The sequence below is a fragment of the Prosopis cineraria genome, unplaced genomic scaffold (assembly GCF_029017545.1).
Source record: "Prosopis cineraria cultivar Desert tree isolate PC_DT_omini unplaced genomic scaffold, ASM2901754v1 PC2, whole genome shotgun sequence".
In the NCBI taxonomy this organism is placed as follows: domain Eukaryota; kingdom Viridiplantae; phylum Streptophyta; class Magnoliopsida; order Fabales; family Fabaceae; genus Prosopis; species Prosopis cineraria.
In genome coordinates this window covers 10685297-10702334 of record NW_026555333.1, presented here as the reverse complement: position 1 = coordinate 10702334, position 17038 = coordinate 10685297, and the positions used below count along the sequence as shown (strand labels likewise).

The 17038-nt window shown below is 34.6% G+C and overlaps 2 protein-coding genes across 7 annotated transcripts; one reads left to right on the top strand and one right to left on the bottom strand.

Annotated features, from left to right (window-relative positions):
* Positions 1 to 3055: 3055 nt before the first annotated feature.
* LOC129303440 (LRR receptor-like serine/threonine-protein kinase RGI2) lies at positions 3056 to 7507 on the top strand. Of its 4 annotated transcripts, none has more exons than XM_054942758.1 (3): positions 3056 to 4375; positions 4493 to 5968; positions 6128 to 7507. In XM_054942758.1, the coding sequence occupies exons 1-3, from the start codon at positions 3163 to 3165 to the stop codon at positions 6586 to 6588; spliced, it is 3150 nt and encodes a 1049-aa protein (XP_054798733.1). In that variant the 5' UTR covers positions 3056 to 3162; the 3' UTR covers positions 6589 to 7507. The 4 variants fall into 4 exon arrangements, 3 of the variants coding, with proteins under 3 accessions (XP_054798733.1, XP_054798732.1, XP_054798730.1); XM_054942757.1 differs by having other exon boundaries at positions 3056 to 5089; positions 5195 to 5968; XR_008591490.1 differs by having other exon boundaries at positions 3057 to 5968; positions 6128 to 6799; positions 7042 to 7507.
* Positions 7508 to 10596: 3089 nt separating this feature from the next.
* LOC129303475 (uncharacterized) lies at positions 10597 to 16464 on the bottom strand. Of its 3 annotated transcripts, XM_054942818.1 has the most exons (11): positions 16371 to 16464; positions 16131 to 16226; positions 15946 to 16011; positions 12666 to 12746; positions 12523 to 12576; positions 12377 to 12445; positions 11671 to 11733; positions 11349 to 11431; positions 11195 to 11260; positions 11020 to 11099; positions 10597 to 10912 (listed from the first exon to the last, which is right to left on the bottom strand). In XM_054942818.1, exons 2-10 carry the CDS (start codon positions 16176 to 16178, stop codon positions 11054 to 11056), a joined length of 576 nt encoding a protein of 191 aa, XP_054798793.1. In that variant the 5' UTR covers positions 16179 to 16226; positions 16371 to 16464; the 3' UTR covers positions 10597 to 10912; positions 11020 to 11053. The 3 variants fall into 3 exon arrangements, with proteins under 3 accessions (XP_054798793.1, XP_054798792.1, XP_054798794.1); XM_054942817.1 differs by lacking the exon at positions 16371 to 16464 and having other exon boundaries at positions 16131 to 16364; XM_054942819.1 differs by lacking the exons at positions 16131 to 16226; positions 16371 to 16464 and adding an exon at positions 15720 to 15830 and having other exon boundaries at positions 15946 to 15980.
* Between the last annotated feature and the right edge of the window lie 574 nt (positions 16465 to 17038).

The following is a 17038-nucleotide window of genomic DNA, read 5'->3' as shown; positions in this document are numbered from 1 at the left end:
GGCTTATCAGGGTCAAGCCTTTAAGCCCATTTACTTTTTAAAAAAATAATTTCTAAAGCTTGAACCCTTATTTAAATAGAGCTTTCAGGCCCAATTCTTATTCTCGACTCTACTCATGTAAATTAATGGACAACTTATGGAGGGAAATAAATGATTTATTTTACCATGATTACACCACTCAGAGTAAAATCAAAATTCAATAATTGTGCAAACAACTCTTGTAGGTTTACAAACAACTTCAGATAGCAAAATAAATAATTCGTTTTACCACAATTAATAACACTTGAAATAAAATTAAAATTCAGTAATGACACAAATAACTTCTATAAGTTAATGAATAACTCATTTTAATCAGTAATTGAATCAGAAGAGATGAGGAACAATAAAGTAGTTTTACTTTGCATTTTAATTTTATTTCAGTGTTTCTAGTCTAAAGTGAATTTTTAAAGTTTAATGGGTCTTCTTTTTCATTAAATGTGGCCAATCAGTCTTGGATGAAAATTTTCCATGAAAGTACTAAAAAAATGAAAGAAAACTTTACCTAAGGCAACTTCAGAGGATTTAAATTCAATTAAATTTGACCTTCATGTAATAACGTTTCAATTAATGTATCGTGGGCCTAGCATGGCCGATTGATCTGAGAGGCAAATCTGGTTTGGTAAGGTTTGCTAGTTTATATCAAATGTCAAATTTGGTAGATGACTATTGAACTTGAAGTGATTTTTAAAGTCTGAGAAATCTTTGGAGTATAAGCTTTTTATTTCCTCTCTTTCTAAAATATTAAAAAAAACTCATATAAAATACACACGCACATATTAAGTTTTAACTTTATCACTTCAAAAGACGCTTAAATTTCTTGCGTCCAAGTAATTTATCATAAATATTAGAGGCGTAAATCAAAAGGGCTACAAATTTAATTATACAACTATATTTTAACGTAATTATTTAATATAAATGAATATTTTAAACATGAGAAAACAACTAGAATAATGATTAAAATTTTGTGGTCATTAAAAAAGATATAAAAAGGAAACATCAATAAAGGTTGTAATAATGATCACATCATATGTCTAACCATGTGTAAAATAATATTATTAATAATAATCAAAATTCATGAAAAGACGAGGACTTAACATGTGCCCAGTGGTCTATGCTGGCCAATCACAATTTTCCCCTCAACCATAATTTTCAGCTCGAAACAGAACACGGTGGACCCTTCATGCAGGGCCAGACGTTGGGTCCATTTCTCTTGCCTGGCCTTTCTCAACCAATCACACTGTTCTGTACAACTGTTTGTGTCGCCCTCTCCATCGTCCCAATACTTATCTCAGTATTCTAGCGAAACCTAACATTCACTGATGTCAACACGGGCAAGGATTCATCTGAATAATTCTTAGTTCTTACCATACTGTAACAAGGATGATGATTTTGATTTCCTTGATGTAAAGTGTAACAGTGTAACTTGCCACCTTATTTTGTCGCTTCCTTTAGACAAAGGGAGATAGAGAGAGTCAATCTTGGAAGGGAAAGGTAGAAGAAGCAATTGCAGAACCTAGTGTGTAACCTGTTGTTGTGGTTGGGGAATGATTTGCCCCCACCTTCCAAATCCACAACTTGGGCCATACTGTCTCACTTGACATCTCTGCGAGACCCGTGATCCTGAGAGATCGTTTTCTGCCTTCTGAATTTTTCTGTTTGTTTGTTTTCTTTGTTTCAAAGTTCTCTATGATGTTCTCCTCACACTAACACCACCACACCCACACCCACACCCACATCTCTCTAAATCATATCACATACGACGAACGAGTCACTCGGTAATAATATACTGGCTCATAAATATCTCTATTCCATTCACAACCCTTATCCATGACCTGACCCACATGGCCACAATGGACACAGGAAGACCTGCTGATCTATTCTCATTTTCCTGAGAGGCCTATATAGCCTTGGCGAGTTCTTTGTTTTGACCAACAAAGCCTTGGGGAGTTCATTACTATAAGAAAGTACGCGAGTTAAATTTAGATCGGTGTCAGATTGAAATTGGAGGAAGGTTCATGCATACATTATTGGAAGAAAGGTGTATATGCACCTATATCACTGTCCTTTTGGAAGGTCACTGGCTGACTTTCATGATAAGAAACGACTTTGTCAAATATAATATGATTTTGAGACCTCACCATGCATGTATAACAGAAAAGGTTGAGGCTTTGTGGTCTCTACCACAGTACCATTTTTTTTTTTTTCATTAGTAAGCCTATTATTTAAATTTGTTGGGTGTTGCCTGGTCCATCTCAGATAATGGATTGTTATGCCGAATTAGATGAACCATCATTATGGTGGCTTCAGAAATTCGCAGCAACTTGTGTCACTAGCACCTAAAAGGACTGGGATGAAGAAAAACTGCTGTTGTGCGCTTCACAACAAATAAACAATTTTTCTACAACAGAAAAACATAATAAATAAATAAATAAAAGGAACACTATCACTGAAAGAGAAGAATAAGAGGATAGAGGAGGAGACCGAGATATTCTTAGAGGATTTAAAAAAAAAAAATCGCAACAGCTCAGGAGAGCACTTCTATTTTCCCAGTCATATTGTCCTATCATGTGTCAGGCAAGTTACCATCCAGAAAACAATATATAAGCCAGCACAGTCATTTTCAAAGCCGATATTCTCTTACTTCACATCTGGCTAATAGCTCCATTACATACCACTGAAACTTGTACGAAAATTTTTCTCAATATACCAGAAATACGGTATATGATACATTACAGAAGGTCGCTATTTATTGTGCTCTTGCAGTTTTGAAACTTCAGTTCTACATACAAAAATTATTGAAAGGGTCAATAATATTTATTACTTAACCAAGTAAAAAGTCAACCTTCAATTACCATTCACCGCATTTAGTACTTACTTTACCGACCTTCAAGTTTGTCCGTTTCTACTGTTCATGCAGTAAATTTGCTTCGAAGATAAACAAGAAATACTGTTTGAGGAAGGAGAATAAAGGAACAATCTGCGTCTTTATCATTAACTTTAAATGGCGTAATGGGAATTCAATATCCAACTATCAATGATAAAGGGAACATACAGAGTAATTTTGAGAGACCAGTGCAGTGCAGTTTGGATGAGATAGAACAGTAGCAACACACCGACCTCATCATGTCAAGCAATGCAATAACTCTCTTTATCATGTTTCTTAATATCCCCTTGTTTCCATCCGTCTATACTCTGAACCAGGAAGGTCTCTCCCTACTTTCATGGCTTTCAACATTCAGTTCCTCTGATTCTGCTACTTCATTCTCTTCATGGAATCCAACCGACAAAAGTCCTTGCAAATGGGATTATATAAAATGTTCCAAAGATGGGTTTGTTTCAGATATCGTAATAACATCTGTCAATCTTCGTAGCAGCTTCCCAAAGCAACTCCTCTCTTTTGGCCACCTCACTGCTCTTGTCATCTCAAATGGAAATCTGACTGGTGAGATTCCAAGTTCAGTAGGGAACTTGTCGTCTCTGGTTTCTTTGGACCTCAGCTTCAATGCTTTAACAGGAACCATTCCTGCAGAAATAGGAAAGTTACCTAATCTGCAGTGGTTAAAATTAAATTCAAATTCCTTACATGGTGAAATTCCAACAGAAATTGGGAACTGTTCCAAGCTTCGTCTGCTGGAACTGTATGATAACCAGCTCTCCGGCAAGATTCCTAGAGAGATAGGCCATTTGAAGGATCTAGAAATGTTTCGAGCAGGTGGAAATCAGGGAATCCATGGAGAGATTCCAATGCAGATTTCAAACTGCAAAGCTCTCACTTTTCTGGGTCTTGCAGATACTGGGATTTCAGGGGAGATTCCATCAAGTATAGGAGAACTTAAGAATCTCAAGACGCTTTCTGTCTACACAGCAAACCTCACAGGTCACATCCCACCAGAGGTTCATAATTGCTCAGCCTTGGAAAATTTGTTTCTATATGAAAATCAGCTTTCTGGTAACATTCCTTATGAATTGGGTTTCATGAAAAGCCTAAGGAGAGTAATGCTATGGCAGAACAATTTAACTGGCACCGTTCCAGAAAGTCTGGGGAACTGTACAAGTCTGATGGTTGTGGATTTTTCTTTGAATTCCTTGGAAGGTGAGCTCCCTGTGACTCTTAGAAATTTGCTCTTATTGGAGGGGCTTCTTCTCTCTGATAATAACATTTCTGGAGAAATACCTTCCTTTATTGGCAATTTTTCCAGACTGAAGCAGCTTGAATTAGATAACAACAGATTCTCTGGAGAGATTCCACCTGTCATGGGACAACTGAAAGAACTCACCTTGTTCTTTGCTTGGCAGAACCAACTATATGGAAGCATACCAACAGAACTATCCAACTGTGAGAAACTTGAGGCACTTGATCTCTCACACAATTTCCTCACTGGGTCAATTCCAAGTTCTCTTTTTCATCTAGAGAACTTAACTCAACTCTTGCTGATATCAAATCGACTTTCAGGTCAACTTCCACCAGATATTGGCAGCTGCACCAACTTGGTCAGGCTACGGCTAGGATCAAACAGCCTTAGTGGTTCAATTCCACCAGAAATAGGTCTTTTAAGCAGATTGAGCTTTCTCGAATTGTCAGATAATCTACTCAATGGAGAAATTCCCGGCCAAATTGGCAACTGCAATCAGCTAGAAATGCTTGACTTGCACAGGAATCAGTTGCAAGGAACAATTCCTTCCTCTTTCGAATTCCTAGTTGTTCTTAATGTCTTAGATCTTTCTACGAACAGAATAAGTGGAAGTATTCCCCAAAATTTGGGCAAGCTTACATCTTTAAATAAGTTAATAATCAGTGGCAACGGCATTACAGGTCTCATCCCTCAATCAATGGGCCTTTGTACGAATTTGCAGTTGCTGGATATTAGCAACAACAGAATCTCTGGTTCCATCCCAGATGAGATTGGCCAATTGCAAGGACTCGATATCCTCTTGAACTTGAGTTGGAACTCTCTAACAGGTCCCATTCCAGAGAGCTTCTCAAATCTCTCAAAACTTTCCAACTTGGACCTCTCCCACAACAAGCTAACAGGCAGCCTCAGAATACTGGGTAGTCTTGACAATTTAGTGTCTTTGAATGTCTCCTACAATAGTTTTTATGGTTCACTTCCAGATACGAAGTTCTTTCATGATCTCCCTGCTGCTGCATTTGTAGGTAACCCTGAGCTCTGCATTAACAACTGTGAAATGAATCGAAATCACCAAAGCATCAAGTCAGTAAGAAATGTTATCATTTACACTTTTCTTGGTGTTATTTTAACAGCTATGTTTGTGACTTTTGGAGTAATTTTTGCCCTGAGAATTCACGGGGCCACATTTGAGAGGAGATTTGATGAAGAAAGTGAAATGGAATGGACTTTTACTCCATTTCAAAAACTTAACTTCTCCATTAATGACATTGTCACAAAGTTATCAGATTCAAACGTTGTTGGAAAGGGTTGCTCAGGGATTGTTTATCGAGTAGAGACTCCAATGAAACAGATAATTGCAGTGAAGAAGCTGTGGCCAGTAAAGAATGACGAGCCACCAGAGAGAGATTTGTTTTCTGCAGAAGTTCAGACGTTGGGATCAATAAGACATAAAAATATAGTCAGGCTTCTCGGATGCTGTAACAATGGAAGAACGAGATTACTTCTATTTGATTATATCAGCAATGGGAGTTTGTGCGGGTTGCTCCATGAAAAGAGGTTGTTCTTGGATTGGGATGCAAGGTATAAGATCATACTGGGAGCAGCTCAAGGTTTAGAATATCTGCATCATGATTGTATACCTCCAATAGTCCATAGGGACATTAAGGCTAACAACATCTTGGTAGGACCACAATTTGAAGCTTTTATTGCAGATTTTGGTCTTGCAAAATTGGTGAATTCCTCCGAGTGTTCAAAAGCCTCTGCCATAGTTGCAGGCTCTTATGGGTACATAGCTCCCGGTAAGTATATCTGCTCTGAGGCTCCTTAAACCAGTTAGTAATTTTCTGTGCTATGTATCATTGATTTGTTAAAAAAACCAACTTTTTATCATTATGTCGGTTCATTTCCCATGCCAATTGACTTGTGACTAATGAGAGGATTCTTCTGTGAAACTGCAGAATATGGATACAGCCTAAGGATCACAGAGAAAAGTGATGTGTATAGTTATGGTGTGGTGCTGCTGGAGGTGTTAACGGGGATGGAGCCAACTGATAATAGGATTCCAGAGGGTGCCCACATTGTCAGTTGGGTTAGCAGGGAAATCAGAGAGAAGAAAAGGGAATTCACCTCAATTCTTGACCAGCAACTAGTATTGCAATGTGGTACTAGAACGCCAGAGATGCTTCAAGTGCTAGGGGTGGCTCTCTTATGTGTAAATCCATCCCCAGAGGAACGACCCACCATGAAAGATGTAACAGCAATGCTCAAGGAGATCAGGCATGAAACTGACATTTTCGAGAAACCAAGTTTTCTCCAAAAAGGAGAAGTCACCAATCCAAAAGTGGCAGTTCACTGTTCAAGTTTCTCCAGATCATGTGAACCACTAATAGAATCCTCCTCCTCGTCATCTTCTTCCTAATCCCCTCACGTTAATTAATATATTTGTTCATTCGAAGTGACAAAATAATTGTATAGATTAGTATCAAATAGCTATTCCATATATCTGCCTTTTGAATGGAAGCTATACATATACAGGCTAACTCTTCAGTTCAAACTTCAAAGAAAACCAAAGATACTGGAACCATCCATCCCTCGTAAGTCCGCCATTTCATAGAAAGAGTATCATTCATGTATCCTTTTTATAAGAATAAAATACAGTGTCGTGTATAATTTATTTTGTAAGTGGATGTAACAGTCTTGTCACATAGCAATAGAGTACAGCATAATCCAGTCCAGTAAAGAGCATTCTTTGAGGACTCAGGTCTAAAAGACCTGTTTCTGCCGACGACAAATGGCAGAGGAAGTAGTCATATTGATCAGCGTGTTAAAGTAACTGACTTTCATAGGTTGAATTAACCTTAGCATCTATTAGATAAGGAACCTGGGAAAACGGACACGGCATCCAAATGAATGGAGAGAAAGGCCAGAGAAAAGCCTAGCTGACAGGGTCTATCTTGGCGTTAAGCTCATAGAGGGCAAAAATCATAGAGAAGCATCTGGGCCACCACCCTCTCAAATGTCCCAACAATCATTTCTGTGAAGATAGAGAGATCCGGTGATCCATGTTCATGAAAGATACGTAGCTCTTAGTCATGTGATAGGAGACCATCCTAGGCCTACAGATACAGTGCAATGGATCAGATGTCCACTAGTTAAGAACGCCAGCAATCACCCATGTTAAGTAACCACAGAATTTTCCCATTCAAGAAACATGAACCTCAAGTGAAAAGGTTAAGATTGTACATCTCGATGTAGATCCAGAACATCATATTATATAATCTACTGGATTGTAGATTATAACAATAAAATTCGAATGGGAAGGAGGATATGTGGAATGACTCGTAGAAAAGTACAATTTGACAAATAGAGCTCAGATATATTATCTGCAGCCACAGAATTCTTCCTATCTCTATCTGGGTTCCACATGCTCGGATTAATCTTGTTTGTTAATTATAAACACAGTGAGGATTAGGCAAGAATTGCCCACAGCTGATACCAAACAATCATGCTGTAGAGCAGGAAAAGAGAAAAGAAAAAAGCTACAGTGATGGTATTCAATAGATTTGGTGTTGTAATCAGCCATGAATGAAACTGAATTCAAGGAAAAAAGGAGAATCATCATATGAGAAGCTATGACCTATCGCTTTCTTTCTTTACACAACCAACCTACCATGTTTAGCGAATTTATGCTACAGCAGACATGATCAGACACTACACGTGTATTTTGGAGGCAGAATCTGAATTGTAGGGCGGAATCAATGATACAAAATAGATGCATATAAGAACCTACCACACAGATTTTTGGGAGCAGACAAGTGTACTAAAGAAACAATAACGACAAAGGCAATGAAAGGAGGATTCTATTATACTCAATTAAAGTGTCTTAGAATAATAGATTTCGCCGGATGAGCATATCAGAAATTAGCAAGGAGGACGTGTCACGCTGATGACGACAATTCGAGTACATTGTGCCACAAAGAAGACGAGTTTTTTCGAGTGTTAATAGCTTCGCCAAATAAACTTGTATGGATGGATATCTTCATGCAAGCCATGCGATCTTCTCTGATCGGGATGATGAGTAAATTGCCTTTTGTGACTAAAAAGAACAAGACAACAACAACGCATAAAAGCGCATGTCTGCCCTTTACATATAGGTCAAGCAAATGAAATTTTAATTTTAATTTTTTTTTTCAGGGCCACATCTTGATAGCAGTGCTAAATGATTAAAGATTGTGCTTGATCTCATGCTACGTTCTGGTTTTCGCTAATATAAGGGTTTATTTTGACCTAGAAATAAGAATTTTTTCCCCAAAAACCTACAATACAAATAAAACTTAAAGCAAATTCAAAAATTTATAATAAAAAACTATAACAAAAATTGATTTAATAATCGTCATTACAATTTTTTGCAAATATTTTATTAAATCAATTTATTTTATTAATTATTGTAATGTATTATTTTTATAATATTTTTAATACCCTTGTTTTATAATATTCATATCTTTATAGCCAGCTCAATCAAGTCGTTGAGTTCACGATATTAATTCAGTAAATCTAGTAAACTTTATACTTGGATCCCTTTAAATTTGGATGGACCTTCGATTAACATAATATGGATAGGTTTTGCATGGACTCATTTTGATCATTGCAAAGCAATGTGTATATTCTCTATCTATAAAGTGAATGTAGAAATGTAGAAGTAAAAAGTGCAAATCGATTTCATTTTTTTTAGGGGGGGGGGGGAAGTACACTAGCATGTATCCTATTTCAGCGTATCACTCTAACCAGGCAATATAATGTGACCATTTAGACTTCATAGCTTACTGTATGAATTAAAATATGAGACACCAGTCGATAGGTTATAAAGCTATTTGAGTTGAATGATTGAAGAGTCAATCCTAATTTGAGCAAAGGGAGTGGCCTCGAGTTTAATAAAAGGTCACAATAGGATGAACATATTGAAATCCTGCTAGTTGTAAACATTGGATTGTTGGCACATAAAGACACGATCTCAAGTGATCCCAAAATACACAAGAGTAGTATCATCGTGCCTAAATATCTTAATGAAACAGGCTGATTATCAAAAATAAAGAACACTGAGTAAAGATCGTGCCATGAAGATCCCTGATTCTTTGATAGAATATTCTAGATTTTAAGGAAGAGGCTACCATCACTCTAACACTATAAATAGAATACAAAAACACAAAAGAAAGACAATCAACACTTAACAAAGACTCGCATTTTATACTCATAGCTTTTTAGATTTAATAGTTAGTTTTTACCTTCAATTTAACCTTGTAATCTTTTTAAATTTCAATAAAAATAAAAAAACATCTGTTCTATCAAATCTTGCATATTTTTTACATCCGAGTGAAATGTAGTAAGAAAATTTAGGACTTTTTTGTTATCAACTGAGACTCAACATCTTTGACATGTCTGATATTTATTGTTCACAAACGAACACTTGCTAATAATATATAGCGAAGTTTTATAATATGAAATAAACACTTATTTCAAAATGAGTATAGAAAAATAATTGTAGTTCTACAGTCCAACCTGTCGATATAAAATACAAAATACTATACTTAAATTTCATGTAGAAAAAAGGTCAATACAAATCAGATACAAAATTTTAGTATGATAAAATAACATTGGTATAAAATTATTTTTATAAAAATTAAATTAGGAATATCTATTTAGACATATAAGTTTTCACGTTGAATATCACGGATTGTAAAATAAAAATAAATTTAGAAAAAAATCACGCAGAAGTTTCAAGTAAGGTCCCAAGCGAGTAATTTATCGATCCCCTTTACATGTTAACCTATGTAGTATTTACACGTCATTTGTGATGCTTTGTCACAATTAGGACCTATTAACTATTGAATTCCTTACCTGGAACTTTAATGTGACTTACCCTTAAATTTATTTTAAATTAATAAAATTTGAATTATATTGAAATAAATTTGTCATTGCATATTACATTTAACTGCATAGTTAAATATTTTAATAATTATTTACTAATATATGCAAACTTTTACAAAGTTACTGCATGAATTTACGTTGCAAGCTTATATTTGCATGATAAAATTACTTTGACTCTGGAGTTGACCAAAAAAATAATAATAACATTAACAACTAAATTTAAAGGGATTAAAATTCAGTGAGTGATTTAAATTTATTCATTTAATAAATGTTTTAATTACAACTATTGAATTTCATCAATATATGAAAATTATAGGATATATTTTCTTCAAAAAATTTAAAACAATTCTCATGATTAGAGCATCCCTCACATATATTGTCCCCTTTAAAAATTTGAGATTTGGCATTTTCTGAATGTTATATAACAAAATCTTATATAGTCATTTGATTTAATCAAAATGAGACACGAATGAGTGAACTTAAACTACCCACTCGATCTAAATTCAATTTAAAGCTGTCCCAAACGCGCTCCGTGATATTGCAAAGCATATATGCAAGTACGTCAACTTTTTTCATATTACAAAAACTAACAGGAAAATTTCCAGAAGAATTACAAAATAGAACTACTGGTTGCAACACATGCCTACTGATAAGCGGGGGGTAAAAACAACTGTCTCAAGCCTCAACGTATTATGTAATTTCGTGTTAAATAAGTCACAATACTACATACATCAAACAGGAGAATCAGCCAGCACACCGTTATTGCCTTTTAAACAGTACTTTCTAGAAACTCGGGGTGATGGAATGAAACAGGAACACTGGAAGAAAAGAAAAGAACAGTAAATGTCGCATATTTCAAAATCACAATGGCTGTAAATCGCTAAATCCCAGAACACCTTGGAGAGAATGAGAAACTGGAACTCACATGAATATGTTGAGAGAGATTTTGGCAGTTCCCATTATTCCAGCTTCTTCCCTGGGTTCCACTTTATGCTGCATCCAATACTTCATACAAAAAGAAAAATGATGACTCTAAGCACGTGATCATGACGGTGACCAAAGATGCCCGAACATTTGAAAGAAATAGCGAAGCGTGTTACCTGGGCTTTTGGTCTGATGGTACTGGCTGGCCACTAAGAACTCGATCTATCGCCAAACTCAGATCCCTTTATTTATTAAACAAATTTACAGGTTACCAAATGTGAAGATAAATCCATTGGCTTACAATTTAAGCTGAGAGTTAAAGAAGCCAACCTTCCAGTGACAGGCACATTGCTATTGGGCCGTGAATCATCAAACTGCCCATGATAAACTAGCTCAAACGGCCTCCGCCCATCCTGTCATTTAATAGGGTTGATTTAGGATTTCAAAGAAAGAAGTGGATACTGATACCCAAAAAAGAAAAAACAAACAAACAAACAAACAAAGAAGTGGATATCATTACCAGCTCTCTCCAGCACAAACCTTTGTAAATTCAGGATTAATACTGAACCACAAAGGAAACCGATATGCCAGTTCACAAGGTAGATTTTAACCTATCAATTTGCAAGAGACAGGGCGCCCTAGAAGTGATTACCTTTTTAAATAGGTAAAATTCCGGAGTACAGACTGCTCCAAAATCTCTTGCAACATCTTGGGACTGCACTCCAACACATACCACTAGATCATGTGAGATTTTACCAAATTCGAGAAAGACAATGAAGAATTCATGAATTCTTCAATAAATTATTTGTTTTTAATCAACCTTGTCAGCTAAAAACCCTCTGCTGTTGCTTTTTCATGAGAACATGCTATCAGAAAAGGGAGTTCCGAAATTATTATACATCTGCCAGTATGACTAAGAAACAAAATAAATACTTAACACATGCTAATGAAAATATAGTGATAAACGAGTTGCATTGTGTTGTATTCATATCTTGAGAAATTGGTATTCCTAGGGATATACTTCATATCAGGTCTCAGATTTCTCAAAACTTCAGAATGAATATGCAATAAATTTTATGAATGAAATAGTTCTATCTACCAGTTATCAGTATCAAATTCATTCCACGTCAGTGACAGGAGGACAAGCAGCCCAATTTTAAGCTGTAAAAGTGGACTATAGAGAATCTAACAAATGAGTTCATCATGTTAGTGTGTGTGTGTGTGAACATAACGATGTTGATTTTCACCAAAAGTAGTCAGTTGATAATTACAGTGAACAAACAAAGCCAGTTAAGCATTCGTGCAGCTATTAAAGCAAATAATTAACAATGAACACGTTGAAATTTACTGCAGCATACCTCATCATAGAGATATGGGAAAGGATAGTTGAACAGCCTAGCTTCTTCGGCCATAAATTCTGGTCCATCCTGACAAACTATCCCATGTTGGACAAACTACAGTAGCTTCAAAAAAGCTTTATCGTCAAATATAAAATTACAAGAACCTGGGGATGTGTGGTCACCGAATTTGAAGAAATAGCAATGACAGCAAGTCCTTTCTGTAGGAAGACAAAAGGTGATTGTTTTTAACATTTTGCTTATGCAAGTACATGCTTCTGCTAAAAGAAGAGGTAGACAAATTTGCTACCTGCATGTAGAAATTTGTAAGCTTTGCTATATCTTTTTTCAGGTGTTTGACAAACGGACAGTGATTGCATATAAACATAACCTGTGTGAACATAAAGTGAAAAACATAAATTAAAACAAGAAAAGCATGGTCGGTACTCACTGGAGACTCCGATTCGGCCTACTCAATTCGAGATTGTGGTCTAAGAGAAACAGAAGAATGTTTGCTGATGAAATTCTCACCCCTCAATCCATTGTAAATTCGGCTTATGCTCTAGTTGAATTTATTGTTCAAGCCCATGATCTCGTTAAAACTATTGAACATGCGGCTTAGTTTGTATTAACTTGTTTTCCTACCTGTTTTGTATACTTTTGTACCCATTGTAATTATTCCATAGTATTAATGATATTCCTTTTCACCCAAAAAACCAAGAAAAGCATGGTCAATATTGAAAGCAACGAAGGAGATCAGCCTTTCATTAAATTAGTGAATACTCCAACTAGAGAGGTAACATTGAAAGCAACGAAGGAGAACAGCCTTTCATTAAAGTAGAGAATACTCCAACTAGAGAGGTAATTATTACCAAAACGCCCATAAAATTTATATAATAAGGCTGAATAATTAATGAAGAGGAACAAAAATAATTTTTGAGTATGTTTGCTCAATGCATCAAAGAAAAGAAAGTAGTTCACCTAGACCAAGACAAACTCTCTATGAACTATGAAGCAGATAGGAACCAGCATATCGAGTCAACATTCTACAAAAATATTTTCTTCGCAAGTCAGGGAGTTAATTTTAAAACAATCACCAGGTTCGGTGATTAACTGGTACCCAATCTCTTAGACTAACAAACTAGTGAATACAATTTGAAGCTTCTAATTTGTGGTCATGTTACTTGACCTTTTCACTCATTGTAGTGTTCTCTGGTTAAATTATTCTTAGTCCTTATAATTTCATGAAAAAATTAATCCGCAGGTCCTTATAGTTTTTTCAATCAATTTTAAATTAAGTCTCTATAATTTATTTTATTTGAATTAAACCCTTATAATTTGATCCATTAAATATGTTAATCCCTAAAGATTAAAATGTTAATGAATAATTAACTTTTTCAAAACAAAAACACTTTTGGTGTTTATAGAAAATTTGATTTAATATCTTTGACTGAAAAAGAAAAAAGAAAATTTAATTTAATTTGATACAATGTTGACCATTATTTATTTATTTTTATGAAAATTCCATATGTTCAAAAATTATTAAGAATACATAATTTAATTATATAAATTTTAAATTTTATCAAGAGGCATTTAATTCAACTGGTTGAGCGAGTTGAATTAGCTTATTCTAGAGTTTTGAGGTCAAGTCCTATAATATGTAGTTGTGTTAAATAAAGATACTAAAGATACATGACGCCTCTATTGGTAGTAATGATCTCATACAGTAGGAGTTTGGATTAGTCTAGATAGCTAGTGATAATAACCCATGTTTTCCAAGATACGGGCAATGAAATGTAAAAATAAAATAAGGTTTGAGTTGTAAAAATTAGTATATAATTAATTCTAAAATTATATAATCATTTAATAAAAATATAAAAATGCTCAATTTCATTTTTTTAAAAAAAGAAAAAAATTAAGAATTTTAACTTTCAGGGAGCTAATTCAAAATTTAAAAAACTATAAGGGTCCAATTCAAGTAAAATAAGCTACAAAAACCTAATTTAAAATTGAGAAGAATTATAAGGACTTATGAATTAATTTTCCCTAGTTTCCATTCAATTTTCAATTTGGTTCCCATAGTTTAAAATTTTGTAATTAGGTTTTTTATTTTAATTGTAATATCTTTAATTTGATTTAGATACAGTTAGACTTATGTCATTGGCAAAAAAAAAAAAAGACTTCTATCAATATTATTAGGGGTGTTCACAAGATGGGATAGAACTGGAACACCCTTGTCCCTTGTCTCGTCCCATATCGAAAGTTATCTTGTCCTTCAATTATTAAATTACATCAATAACAATTACAAGTTTATAACTTAAAGTCATGTACACATAAGAGATAACACATCATGACAATAGCCAAAAGTGATCTCTAAATTACAAGAGCAATAGTAACAAACAAATCAAGCATAATATCAAGTTATTGTTCTTTCTCTTTAGTTAAAATATTTGAAACTATTAACTCATCCAAAAATAAAGCAAAAAATATAATATAAACAAATATTATTAAATAGATAAATATAATAATAAATTATATTAATATAATTAACATATTGTAAAAAATGAGATTACTCATATTGCTTGCTCTGTGTCATTAAAATTATCTATATCAAGACTTTTTAGTTTTGAATAAAGATGGCAAACATTGAAATTATAATACATTAATATAAGAATAAATTATATCAATACAATTAATATATTTAATACATATTTTCAAAAGAAAAAATAATATGTATGAATGTGTGTGTGTGTGTGTAATATACGGGACTGGAAAAGAGCGATATCATGTCCCATCCTATCCTAAATCCCTTTTCATCCTGTCCCTTTTTTAGGACCTAGAAAGACCCGTCTAATTTGACCGGGACAAGTAGAACACCCTCAAATATTGTGTTAAATTTTATTGATAAACCATATAATTATAAATAATGTTAAGTAAAATATAGAAAGTGTAACCTTGAAAGCAAAAACTGAGTGAACGCTACACCTGAAAAGTTTTTAGTGAAATCTTTACTCGTGCTTAATTTTTACAGTGCCTAAATGATCCCTTTGAAACCCCTGACTGCATTCCAGAAATTAGCAGCATGACCAGCTCCAACTATATGTTATCTTAAGACTCTAAATATGGAATATTTATGCCAACAAATTAAGAGAAATAAATCTAGATTACGAAATAAAATTAACTCACATATACACCATGTACTGTAATTTATGCAAAGTAACTTGAGAGACAGATTATTTAAATCATGTTTATTCTCAATGACAAGATGGTATGACTTTTCCTTCGCATTTTATTTTAAATAAATTCAAGTCGAGTTGCACAAACTTGTTTGCTGATGAATGAGGTTGCACCCTTAGATATTTACCATTCCCCTCTCAGAAGTCAGAATCCTTCTCTTTAATACTTTACGTTTCAGGATATCATCAGTAATTCAAGTCTTATTCTCCTTGTCTCTCATAATCCATATTTCATAGCACTGTCTCATCAATTTTAAAATCCAAATCATTATATAACAAAAGGGCAAGGCAGACATATGATAAAAAGCAGAAATGATCGACAGCAGAAGCTCTGTCTAGCACATGCCATCTTACCAGAAGGGCTGGGTATCCTTCAAAATCTTCTAATTTCCATATTTTCCCGGTGAGAGGCTCTGGAAGCTAATTAAATCCATCCAACAACAATACAGGAGGAAAATGGCGATTAACTTTTTTTTCAAGAACTAGTATATTCCTTGGTAAAATGACAATCAAAGACCCAAGAACAGGAGAGTAGACACCTGAAAGTCCGGGGCTCTAAAACCCAAGGTGACCCTTGTGGACTCCATTCTGGCAGCTCGAATGACGATCCTTCTCGGGGACGAAGTTCTCCTTAACTGCAAAGAATGGAAGCCCAATTTTGAAACAGAACGTGCTCGCAAAATTTCAGTGGAAGTAACAACTAATTGCCGAGGTAAATGCACTAAAATTGAGCCTAAGGGAGACACTCCCAGAGATACAGTCATAGCTGACTACGCTACCGTAAGATGGCGAGCTCAATTCTCTCTCTGCGTCAACATGCTTGTTGAAGATAAACGGAAGGCATTCCTGGTCCTCTTTCCGTCCGTAAGCTCGTGATCATTAGGGAGAATATAATGGGCCGGGCTCATGTGATCTTATTGGAAGATAATCTCTCAAAGCAATTATTGGGCCCAAGGACCAGAATTAAAATAATTTGTTGGGCTCTAAAAAACCCAGAATATTCCTCCGCTGTGTGATTAGACTTCAACGACTTGGTTTGGTTTAATTAGTTTTAGATAAAAGTAAGCCTAATCAAACCAACTGATTTGACCACGCAAAGCCTGGGCTTTTTTTGTCGTTGAATTATTTTGCGAGTATTACTGAATATTCTAAATTATTTGTTAGAATTATTCCGCGCCTCAAATATCAAAATTAATACAATATGATCCTCTGAGTAATATATTTTGAAGTTGACCGTTAACACGTTAATTTCAGATGAAAGAATATTTTTGTTTTTAAAGTGCTATTTATGACAGAGTAACCAACGCTCTAAGGTTTAATAATATTGAGTAATTGGTACCTCTATTTTTTACCAAAACACGTGGTATAGTATTTAAGATGTCACGTGTTTTGTCAACTAAGTATTTAATAGTAAAAAAAAATATCAAATTTGTATGAAGTTTTTTTT

Excerpts from the sequence above, each read along its gene's own strand:
- LOC129303440 (XM_054942755.1), top strand. The coding sequence starts at position 3,163 with ATGTCAAGCAATGCAATAACTCTCTTTATCATGTTTCTTAATATCCCC. Across the intron at positions 5,969-6,127 it reads TTATGGGTACATAGCTCCCG|AATATGGATACAGCCTAAGG; the intron begins GTAAGTATATCT and ends GTGAAACTGCAG.
- LOC129303475 (XM_054942817.1), bottom strand. The coding sequence starts at position 16,355 with ATGACTGTATCTCTGGGAGTGTCTCCCTTAGGCTCAATTTTAGTGCAT. Across the intron at positions 16,012-16,130 it reads TTAGAGCCCCGGACTTTCAG|CTTCCAGAGCCTCTCACCGG; the intron begins GTGTCTACTCTC and ends GGATTTAATTAG. Across the intron at positions 11,734-12,376 it reads TCCCATATCTCTATGATGAG|TCCCAAGATGTTGCAAGAGA; the intron begins GTATGCTGCAGT and ends GTTGGAGTGCAG.